The sequence below is a fragment of the Danio rerio genome, chromosome 10, assembly GCF_052040795.2.
Source record: "Danio rerio strain M-AB ecotype USA chromosome 10, GRCz13ab, whole genome shotgun sequence".
Taxonomy (NCBI): domain Eukaryota; kingdom Metazoa; phylum Chordata; class Actinopteri; order Cypriniformes; family Danionidae; genus Danio; species Danio rerio.
The window spans coordinates 32,165,913-32,178,046 of NC_141030.1; the positions used below are offsets into that span (position 1 = coordinate 32,165,913).

The window sequence follows — 12,134 nt, forward strand, 5'->3', positions numbered from 1 at the left end:
CAACAATTATGCCACATTCAAAATCACTTAAAACTCCCCTTTCTTCCCCATTCTGATGCTCAGTTTGAACTGCAGCAGATCATCTTGACCATGTCTACATGACTAAATGTATAGAGTTGCTGCCATGTGATTAGCTGTTTAGAAATTTGCGTTAAACAGGTGTACCTAATAAAGTGGCCGGTGAGTGAAAAAAAAAAAGACAATATTCTTATCAGTAAAAAAAAATCAAGACATGAAGCAGCCACGTTCCTCATATGTATGTTACTTTAATAGGTGTTTAAAGAATAACATTTGCGTCAGCAGACAGTGTTATGACATAAGACTCAGTGAGAAGGGCAATGGCAAAAAGGGGTCCCTCTCTCTACGCAGGGGTCAGTAAGGCAAGGCTGCATCAACAACTGGGCTGTAACAATCAGATCCATACATTGCATCATACAGTACTAGTGACAATAATCAGATCAAGCACACAAGTATAAACTCCGTAGAGAATTCGGGGAAACAGGATCTCGGATAAGCGTTTAAAAAGACGGCGCCACAACTGCATCTAAAGCCATGAACGTACATTCTCGTACAGAGCAGAAAAACAACAACAATAACAGAAAGAGCGAACGAGAAAAAATCCTCAACGGTTGACGGGGTGCATATTTAAGATTATTAAGAGCTGAATAAGTGAACGTTTGGCAACCGATATCCGTGATCGCTATAATATTGCATGTCTCAGTTGTGTGAAAGCAAAGGTTGTTTGCAAGTCCGATATGATGGCGGCAGCAGAACTGCGCACTAAAGAGGTCAGGATTTTGTGTATTGAGGATGACTGGAAGTTTTTATAAATTATTGACGTCAAGGAAGCAGCCTAGAGTTCCTCCATATAAAGCCACCGCCATACAGAAAGACTGGATTGGAATTAGAAAAATACAGGTACAAAATTCATTACATTCAAGAGACAATCTAGCACAAAAGGGTAAATATCATCATCTTTATAGCTAATATAGGAATTTCTCATAGAGGCATTTTTGCTAAGAGGCATCATCTAAATAGAAAAAAGTGGGGTGAACTTCATATGACAGGGGGTGTTATGGGATGGGATCAGATTCTAAAGATGCATCATGCGGGGACAAATAAGCCGTGTTTTCATTCAACGCATTATAATTCTCACTAGCAATTCTTTTTGTTTTCTCGTAAATGCTCATATTTCCCCCTCTGGATATGTATGAGAGGTTATGATTTAAGAATGACAATCATGAGGGGACACTGGCGAGATGTGGAGATCAATCTTTATGGGGGTTGTTCAAGCAAAAATGTGTTTACCCTCATTTTATTTTGTATATCTATGCTGTTTTTTTCTGTATAATACAAGTGAATGGCGAACAAAAAAAACCTCCATAAAAGTGTCCGGAGGGGGTCTTAAATTCTGCCTTTTCTCAACACAAAATTATTATATGGCTTAGAAAGATTTGAGATAGAGTCACAGATCATGTATCTTTTTTTTGCCATTCACTTGAATTATGCAAAAGTGCAGCATGAACATTCTGCTAACGACCTTATTTTTTGTGTTTTGTCAAATCATGCAGATATTGAAACAATATAAGATAAGACTTGCCATTTTTGAGTGAACAGTCCCTTTATGAATATGATGTTTTGGTATGGGTTTAAGGTGCAAATATTGTTTTTCTAAAATAGGCATTTAAAAGGTGCCAACATTTTGCACACCACTCTCGCTGCAGGTTAATTCAGAGGACCAAAAAAAAAAAAAAAAAAGTCAGAAAAGATTAGAAGAACTATTTGTGCTGATAAAATACACTTGAAACCTGAAGACAGATCCACTGGCTAAACCCAGCAGAATAAAGCCTGGCTCTCTGCATCGTGAAATTTCCCTTACAGACTATTTTCGCTTTTCTTTGGCAAACGTCTGAGAGAACGACGCGCGTACAACGCGTTTCCTGATCGCTGGGAAGAATTTAAATTGCGTCTGAAGCACATTATGCGTGAGGGAAGACGTCTTACAGTAACTTCCTGTGAACAACAAATATGGTACTTGGGTGAGTTGGATTTATTATAATCCATCATCCTTTGAGGAAACATGATTTAATAGAGGGCCTTAAGCTGTGATTAAATCTCAATTAAATGTTGTGCAAAAGTTCACTGTCTATTGTTATAGAAATGTATAAAGCACAGAATGCACTTCAAATCAAGCAGCTTCTGTTGCTTAAATTTGTGTGATCAAATTGCATGGGGAACATTTTCACTACTACAAAAAACTCCCAATCGCGCAGATTCCAGATGTGAAATCACTGGATTCTTACCACAAAATTCAACGCTATCTCATGGCAGTTTGTAAATATTTTATTTAGTGGCTAATTCGTATGATCTCATTCATACAATTTAGTATTATTTTCTTATATTATATTCGACAATAAAGCTCAGCTTGACTTGATTTATCACTCAATAACGGTTGGGTTTAGGGGTGGGGTTGGGTGCCAAGCCTCCTTTTTAAAAACATACATTTTCGTATGACTGAACTTGTACGAATTAGCCACTAAATTGAAAAAAAGTAAAATAGTTACGTTTCTCGTTACTCGTAAGATCAGGCTGCAAAATTATAAAAAGTAATGATAAATGTGACTGTATATTTAGGGTATGTTTACACAACAACAAAGTACTTGGAAAATTTTTCCTTCGCATTTTTGAAATTTTGCGTACTGATGTCAATGTAGTCAAAATGCGTGTGGATCAGCAAAAAAATTTCAGAAAACGTTGTATTATGCATGCCAGGCTAGTGGGTGGCGATGTTTCTTTGTAAAAGAGCACTTCACGCCTGCATGCAAACAGTCCTGATGACCACTACTGATCGTTACGCATACGAAATTACGGCAAACAATGGTAAACGTTATTACATCTTTTGACAAACGTTTTTATTTGGTTTTCTGAAAAGTTTTGGTTCAGAAGGCAAAGTTATCAAAATGATCTAAGCTCAAAAACTTCTAATAATGCTGAATTATGCATGTCAGGCCAGTAGGTGGCAGTATGTTACTTTGTAAAGAAACACAATTAGCCCATTTCTACTGAGCGTTATGCAGTGTTCACACCAGACGCGGAACTCGCAATAAATTGCGATATTCACATATGAACATTTTAAATTTACTCGCTTAAAATGTGCTTCCAATTTACTTCACAATAGACGCAGGTACATGTCATGTGCAAGGCTTGTGTCAGCCTGGTGACTCTAGCTTTGTTGCTAAATGGCTAAAATGGATTTAACTGAGAGAACAGCTGTGTAACCGTATGTGCTTTCGGAATGCTGAAAAAGAGTGTAAATTAATTTGGCGCCGTGTCTGAGTCCACTAGATCCTTTCAGAGGTGCAACCAGCTCTGTAGGTTCATCAACTCCTCCAGAAACTATACCTGGATGGAGGCTTTCAGCGGTGCTTCAGACTGAGCTAGGACCAGTTTGACGAACTATTGTTCAGTGCCGGCAAGAGGATTTTCCCTCGGAACACCAACAACAGACACTATGTCATAATCGCTCTCCTACAAGAGCAAGCTCCTGATTGGTTAACACGCCGTAAATTCCCGCTGAAGTTCAGATTTTCCAGCTTAAGTGATTCGCATGAAACACGTGTAAAGCGAGTCAAACGTGTAAAGCACTCAACCCGCACCGCTTCATTCATTCATGCGAAATGCGCCGCAGGATGTCTATTCGCATCTTTGCATTGACTTAACATATAAATAACTCACGTTTGATGCCTCATCTGCATCTAGTGTGAATACAGCATTACAGCTTGGTACAGTAAAATGTATTCGAGGAGACTGAAAGACCTGTAATGGGTGCGACAGAGAAATTAGACCTCCAAAACAAGCAGTGTAAGTGGGCCTCCAGAAACGTGGGGAAACACTGATATAGACGACAACATGCATCCTAACATTTTGAGATTTTAGTTGATAACAATGTTGTGTAAACATACCCTCAATCTGAGTGAACAACATTCTAAATTTTACACAAAATTGTATTTGCATAAAACTAAAAAATGACATCAGTCCACTCTGGGGATAGTTCACAATCAGATTACTGATCGGTACAATTCAAATCGTCCATAAAGACAATCAATTGATTCACAAACAGCTGAGCAGGAGGTTTAGTATCCTATTATTCATCATAACATTTAATCCATTGTTTTTACCCTACTATAGACTTTTAAAGTTTCATAAGTGGGGCCGTGCAGATGATTAAGAAAATTAGCTTAATAAAACTCACACTTATAAAAGTGATTAGGTCCTGATTTGTCAGGTAAACATCATCAATATGTCTCACGACTGCCTCAGGCACAATTACAGCCTACAAGCTTACTATTACTTAAAATACACTGAGGTTTAAACCCTTGGCTTGGATTAAATGCCTCTATTGTATAAATAACAGGAAAGGGGGGACATTCAGACAAAGATCTCGCGGTCTCTACACACACACGCACACACACACAAACAAACACACACACACCAGACGTAGGCCATATGCGGTTGCCTCGCACGTGCACGTCCATAAGCAGGAACTAATCGTCTAGAGGCGGTGCATTCTTAATCAGTGCTTGTTGGCTTAACAGGTAAGCATAGGTATATATACACAGAGATTTGTATATGAGCTTTTGACAACAGTCTCGATCCAGTAGAGCACATCTCAGAAAAGCCTGAGGATTCTAAACGAAATGTTACGAACAAAGCGAGGAAAAACAGCATCCTATAGCAGGTGTTCTAGGGAGAACAAATTAAATACAGTATTTCGAAGAAGTACAAAAAAAACCTTATTAGTTATAAGTTCGTAAATTCACAGACAATATCATTTATAGAAGAAAAATCGGTGACTTTAAAAGCGAAACAAATAAAAGGTCAAACATCATTATTATTATTAAAGTCTTAATAAAAAGGAAAAAGAGCTGTAACAGTGAAAGAGTTTGTGGCTTTTAAACTTGTGGTCTGGCTTATAGCATTCCTTCATTTATGTAGACTTCCCTGTGAGCTCAGGAGGGTTTCAGGAAGAAGAGTCTGAGGTTCGAACCAGCCCAAGAGCACAGGGAGCTGCTGTGTGCTGCAAAAATCACATTCTGAGCAGAGCTGTTTTACAGGAAAATATCAAAATGTCCTTTAACCACATATCTGACTGAGAAGCAAAACAGTGTGAGAGAATACAAGAATAAACCTGTTTTTAAATCAATTTAGCCCAGAGATGCTCAAAGTAGGGCCATTGTAACCTTTGATTTGGCCCACCATCCCATATGAGAGGGGAGTGCGAATGATGGAGAGATTTGGAGCGAATGTCTTTAACACAAAGATTGTCATTCTAATTTGACGTTAACCTTTTTTTGTTTGTGTTATTGCTGAGGAAACTAAATGATTCAATTAAATGTTGTAAATGTGTCAGATTTTTAAAATTGTACATACTGTCACTCGACGGATCGAGGACTATGCAGAAGACATAGATGAGCAAATCAAGGCAAAAACTGTTATAATTCTGTTATAAATTAGATTGCTTTCTTTTTACTCTTATAAGTTCATAATAAAATGTGAAAAATACTGTATTAGTATTATATAAATAAACATTATTAAATAAATTAGGAAATTACCCATGACAACTTTATTTATCTTCGGCACATTAGCCTCAATCAAGTTTGGTTTTAGGCCCTTCATAAGGAAAAGTTGATTTAGACAGACAAATCATTTACATTCTGTCACATGACTCATAAAACCTAGATGAAGTCATGTTGTAGCTTATTATTGGCACTTACATTTTAATGAATGATAATAAGATTTGTTTTGATAATGAATGACGCACTTTTTAATGATTCTGTTTTGTAAATGATTCATAACTTGCTCAAAACACATTCATTAATTTTCTTCAGGCTTAGTCTCTATTTCAAGGGATGCCAAAGCGGAATGAACTGCCAACTATTCCAGCACACTACAGTCAATTTAATTTACTCAATTCACTTATAGCGCATGTCTTTGGACTATGGGGAAAATTGGAGCACCCGGAGGAAACGTGGGGGTAACATGCAAACTTCACGCAGAAATGTCAGCTGACCCAGCTGGGACTCGAACCAGCAACCTTCTTTGCTGTGAGGCGACAGTGCTAACCACTGATCCACCATGTCGCCCTTGCTCAAAACACATCCGGGATGAAATGATAAGGACGACTGAATGACTCTCCTGAGAGCACTTCAATTCACTCAAATCAAAGATTCCCGCCATCCCAAATTTCATCTTATTTTTTGGAGGATGAATCTAATTGGGTGCGCATGATGCCTGAACCTGAAGAAAAGATCACTGAACGAATCAGTGAATCTTTTTTATTACACTACTTTGATTCTTTTAAATCTAAAATCCCACCAATAATCTTGAAATCATCAGTATTTTTGCAACAGAACTCTTAACGGTTCATAACTTGCTCATAATACTAAACGCTGGTCATGAACGAATCAGAGAATCTTTTCAAAGAATTACTTCAAAACAGCCGATTCACTCGACGGAAAAATTTATTTATTTTCCTTTGGCTTAGTCCCTTTATTTGTAAGGGGTCGCCACAGCGGAATGAACCGCCAACTATTCCAGCATTTGTTTTATGCAGCGGATGCCCTTCCACCCGCAATCCAGTACTGGGAAACACCCATTTCATCTTGCGCACACACACACACACACACACTATGGCCAATTTTGTTTACTGGATCCACCATTAATCTTGAATTAACCTTAATTTTGCAGGATAAATGCTTCATGACTTGCTCACAACTCTTGCATTAAGGATTAAAGAATCATTTTGGTGAACTTAAACCAAATATCTGATTCACTCAAATCAAAATTCCCATTACTAACCTTCAATTAACCTTATTTTTCATAATGAATCTCACAATTGGAAAAATCTACAAATCTAAGGATTCATAATTTACACTGGCTTGGTATACGAAAAGGGTGGCTGAGTGAATCACTGAACATATTTTGTTAACGTAACATTTCAGATTTACAAGTCAAAAGCTTAACTGCGTGAAATAAATTAATCTGATTATTTAAATACATTTTCAAGTATTAATGTAGATGTGAGTTTAAGATAGATTAAATAAAATGCAATGAAGTTTTCTCTCACACAGTCCTGCTTCTCAAATGAACAGACATTGTTTGTAGAATTTGTAGATGTTTTCATGAATTCTAACAAGAACGTGATTATTTGCAACATGTCTATAACACAGCACACAATCTGCTTTGAACTGCAGAATGTGACCCTGCAGGTGTTTGACTCACAAGTGCCTGAATCGCAGGATGTGCACGTTTAAAAGAACATGCTATGCTGATTCTCACAACTCAAGGTGTGCGTGTGTGTGTGTGTGTGTGTGTGTGAGAGAGAGAGAGAGAAACGTCTTTCTCTTAAACATCGATTGCTGTTTTCATAGCCTCTCCCCCTCTCTCTCACCGTGTGCTTGGAGGAATGGACAGAATCAGCAAAACTTTGAGCTGGAATGGTGTGTAAAGCCTTCGGGTACAAGAAGAAACCGAGGGCCGAGTATCTCAGTGATGATACAAAAGCTAGTTTGAGACTAAAACAAAATAAAAAGAAAGAAAACACACGCTATTATTATAACAAAAGCCAACGACAACTAAAAGCATTGTCTACTGAAGCTAGAAATTAGTGCAGTGTCTATTATTAAACTATATTAGAGAGGAGTAGCACTCGTTTGGATTAGCCAGCAAGACGCTACACACTGCAGTAAGGTCAAGTATTGACATAAAATGCATTTTTTTTTTTCATTCAAGTATCGCCATACTGTTCTGATAATGAATTCATTGATAGCTGTGCATGTCAAGAGGAAAGCGCAGAGCTAAACGTGACAGGACGCCACAATCTAAAACGGCTAGACTGGCTTTCCATCGGGTGACTGAGTCAGTCAGAAACACTCGTAGGCAGGGTCTAAAATTACAGCTTTGGAGCAAAGGTTAAAGGAGTTTTAAAATTTGAGACTATTTTAAACTATTGCCAACACTTTTTATATTACAAAAAATGCAGGAGAAATTGAAAATATACATTATTTTTTAGATTATAGACTACTGTTCAAAAGCTTGGGGTCAGGAAGAAGTGTGTGTGTATGTATATATATATATATATATATATATATATATATATATATATATATATATATATATATATATATAACAAATTAATACTTTAACAGAGATGCACTACACTAGACTTGTCTTGTCGTTGATTCCAGTAGTAAGAGCAACAAATAATAATCTGACTTCTAGTTGATCATTTGGAAAAGTAGATTCTTCTGATGAATGATCTGTTGAACTGCATCCCAATCATCACAAATACTGCAGAAGACCTATTAGAACTGGCATGGACCCAAGACTCTCACAGAAATCAGTCAAGTTTGGTGAAAAAAATCCTGGTTTGGGGTTACATTCAGAATGGAGGTGTGTGAGAGATCTGCAGAGTGGATGGCAACATCAACAGCCTGAGGTATCAAGACATTTGTGCTGCCCATTACATTGCATACCACAGAAGAGGGCAAATTCATCAGCAGGATGGCGCTCCTTATACTTCAGCCTCCACACCAAAGTTCCTGAAAGCAAAGAAGGTCAAGGTGCTCCAGGACTGGCCAGCCCAGTAACCAGACATGAACATTATTGAGCATGTCTGGGGTAAGATGAAGGAGGAGGCATTGAAGATGAATCCAAAGAATCTTGATGAACTTTGGGAGCCCTGCAAGAACGGTTTCTTTGCCATCCCAGATTACTTAAATAATACATTATTTGAGTCATTGCAGATAGTCATACACATGATCAATTCCTTTTCCACTGCACCATGACTTTATATCTATTTATCTAGAGGCATTTGCCTTTTATATAAGCCACTTCTGATACCAAATGATCAACCAGAAGTCAAGTTATTGTTTGTTGTTCCTAAAACTTGGATAGGCGACAAGACTTTTGTCAGGTAGTGTACATAATCAAAAGTGACATTACTTTTATATTGTTTCTATTAGTAAATGCTGAACTTTCCATTCATTAAAAAAATCAAGTAATACATGTATTACAGTTACCAAAAATAAAAATAAAACAGCATAACTATTTAACAACAATAACACTAGGAAGAAATGTATCTTGAGCACCAAATGAACTTATTAGAAAGACTTCTAAAGGATCATGTCACACTGAAAACTCCTAAAAGTTCAGCTTTGCCATTTCAGAAATATATTACATATTAAAATCTATTAGGATAGAAACTATTTTAAACTGTAATAATATTTCACAATATTACTATTTTTATCATATTAAAATTGAGCATAAAATACTTTCAAAAAACATCTTACAGACCCAAAACTTTTAAACAATTAGCTTATAATAATATAATATATACAATTGATAAATATTTGACGCAGAGCAAGTGCTAATTTTGGACCCTTCAAATATTGGTTTGCCTGTGACCGCAGCACTTCTTGCACAAAACATCCGGCTTCCCCCCTAAAACATGGCTTCTGTTTGCAAGAGGAAAACAGGTGGTTTGCCTCTGACTGACTCCCATCTACAGAGGCACCAGAGACACTAAGGGTCATTGCTTGAAAGAAAGAGGCATCTAGGCATTGACTGTGCATTATGAAGGTGAAGGTGGTGCTTCTGTGCAGAAATGAATCTGAACAGGTTTGTGAGGTACGAGGCTGAGGTTGAGCAGCTCATTCTCTCTCTCATCACAAGCAGGAAAAAGGGGGCAGGAAGCCACAAAACGTTCCTTTGACTGAGAGAAGATGTGCGCTGCTGTGTGAAAAAAAAAAGAAGAGAGACTACTTTTGTGCAATGAAGCTAGCCAGGAACGGAAAGGTTAAAAAGAGAAAGACGAAGAGGGAGCACTTGCTTCAAATGCACTTTTGTAGGCAAAACTTGACCTTAAATAGTAGCCATTTCTTGCAGATTGAAAAAAACAAACAAAAATAAGTCTGATAACTGGTCCAAAAGCCACCAGAGGAATCAGGCTAAGGGACCAGAATTGGCTCCCCCAGGGGCCCTGAGGGGGTGAGAGGGAGGGAGGGGATTGGGTTTAAGGTGAAGGCTTCTGGGATTAAGCATCTTCATCCGTCTCAGAGCTTCCCTCATCCCTTTTCCAGTCTCGCTCGCTCTCTTTCGTTCTTTCTCCCCAGCGTTGAGGGCCGAGGGTCAAGAATAAGGCCCCAGCATGTCTGTGCACGAGCTCAGTCGGTCCGGGCCTGGCTGAGGCTTCACTGGTCCGCACAAGAAATCAGCACAGGAGCCATGTCCTTCACTTGAGCTTCAGTCGGGATGCTCACAGCACGCTGGGCTCTGCAACAATTAAATTATGCATAAATTATTAGTAAATGCCCAATGACATGATGATTTAAACAACATTACATTTAAAAATATATGTTTAGCATTAACTTAATTTTAGCATTTAAACCAGGGGTCACCACACTCGTTCTGGATTGGAATCGTTTTGGAGGGCCAGGGTCATGTAGAGTTTAGCTCCAACCCTAATCAAACACACCTGAACATGCTAATTACTAGGAATACTTGGCTGTATCCCAAATCACCCTCTGATACCTTTCATCCTGTAGGGAAGAAGGGATGAAAAGAGATGGAGGCGGGATGGTAAGGGAACAGTGAGATAAAGAGGAATGGAAGAGAAGAGTAGGTAAGTTGATTGGGCATCCTCGTCTCTGTAATATTTTCAACCCAGGCTCATTCTTAAAAAGTACCCTTATATACATTTCTGGAGAGCACCAAATATGTCACAGGAGCTTCGTTTTTTTTTTTTTTTTGCAGTTTTTGTTTTTGCGAATCCGCCAGAGATCGCTGTGTACGTTTTTTGAGATGTCAAATTGCTCTCGCGAGTGCCATTTGTGCCTGCTATTCTTGCATAAATCCACCAGAGGCCGCTGTTGACTGCCTGACCGACCGACCGACTGATCGACTGACCCACCTCCTCCTCCCCTAAACCCAACCATTACTGTTTTCAAAAGTACCAATTGACCCACCTACCTACTTCCCTAAACCCAACCGACAGTTTTCAAAAGGAATCCATAAAAAGAAAAGTCCTCATCTTTTTACTACATTCTCAGATGTTAGCACATTCTCACCCTGTTATTTACTTTTTATTTTATTTTTTGGCTTCTATTTTTGTTCTACCTGCTTTCTGGAACCATTCTTCGCTGGACTCAAACCCCATCATCGTGGACAACTCCTTTCTGCGTTTCAAGTCCGCTGACGTACATGTCGAGCTAACTGGACAAACTAGTAACAGCAAAAAAGCCATCCACATAAAGGCAAGCGGTCAGCTGGTTAACAAGAAAAGGAAAGGCGTCACACAGCCCTGTAGCGTTAATTTTTAAAGACGAAATGCAACAATACGTACTTCTGGCTACATAATTCGCAATTTGCAGAAACGTATTTAGGGCTGTGTTTTCAGAATGAGTCTTTGTTTAATATTCTGATTAATTAGGACCCCTAATTTAACCTAGGAGGGAAGAGAGTGCAATAATAATTGTTAATGGGAAAGAAGAAAATAGAGGGAGGGAGGGTGGGTTCGAAAGAATGAGATGAACTGTGCAAGAGGGCTGATCTGCTTTAAATAAGTTTAGGGAGAAGGTGATTGGATAAGGAGGCAAAGTGGGGCGTGGTCCTGGTCTTGAACTTCTGTAAACAAGTTAACTCTGTTTGGTAAAGTCTAGATGGGATACGCGGCTAGCCTGAAGTGTGATATGCACATCAAAATAGAAGCATTTTTTATGAAACTGTAAACAATAATTAATAATTTTCCAGTACAGTGACGGTTGGGTTTAACAACAACTTTTGTTCCTTTTACCGCTACCAATGTTTACAGGGACATATTACCGACAAATAAAGTTTGAATTTGAGTTCAGTGAAACAAGGTAAAAAAGCTATGTGAAATTGTGGTAAAACAACATGACTACAATGCGCTGCTTCTTCTTTGCATTTGAAAACACTATCAGTTGGTTTTAGGGAGGGGTGCAGGTCAGTCACAAGTTCCATCATTATAAATCATCACTTTGCACATTACATCAGTGAGTAGTGCCACCATTTTGTTCTAGATTTTCTCACATTACCATTCATCGAGAACCCACTAC

At 38.3% G+C, this 12,134-nt stretch overlaps 1 protein-coding gene and 2 long non-coding RNA genes across 17 annotated transcripts in view; 1 reads left to right on the plus strand and 2 right to left on the minus strand.

The window, feature by feature from the left end:
* LOC147835087 (uncharacterized) overlaps nucleotides 1-12,134 on the plus strand; it is a 33,810-nt gene that overhangs the window by 16,632 nt on the left and 5,044 nt on the right. The window lies entirely within an intron of this gene.
* On the minus strand, nucleotides 247-7,632 carry LOC141376393 (uncharacterized). Its single transcript, XR_015501273.1, has 2 exons — nucleotides 2,239-7,632; nucleotides 247-2,103 (listed from the first exon to the last, which is right to left on the minus strand). It is a non-coding gene; the product is annotated as an uncharacterized LOC141376393 (long non-coding RNA).
* The window catches only part of bbx (BBX high mobility group box domain containing), a 56,247-nt gene continuing 52,439 nt past the window's right edge, over nucleotides 8,327-12,134 (minus strand). For all 15 annotated transcript variants that reach the window (XM_087270870.1, XM_087270874.1, XM_087270867.1 and 12 more), the window contains one exon: nucleotides 8,327-10,332. In XM_087270870.1, coding sequence (XP_087126996.1) covers nucleotides 10,251-10,332 — 82 coding nt within the window. In that variant the 3' untranslated portion in view covers nucleotides 8,327-10,250. The remainder of the gene's footprint in view (nucleotides 10,333-12,134) is intronic.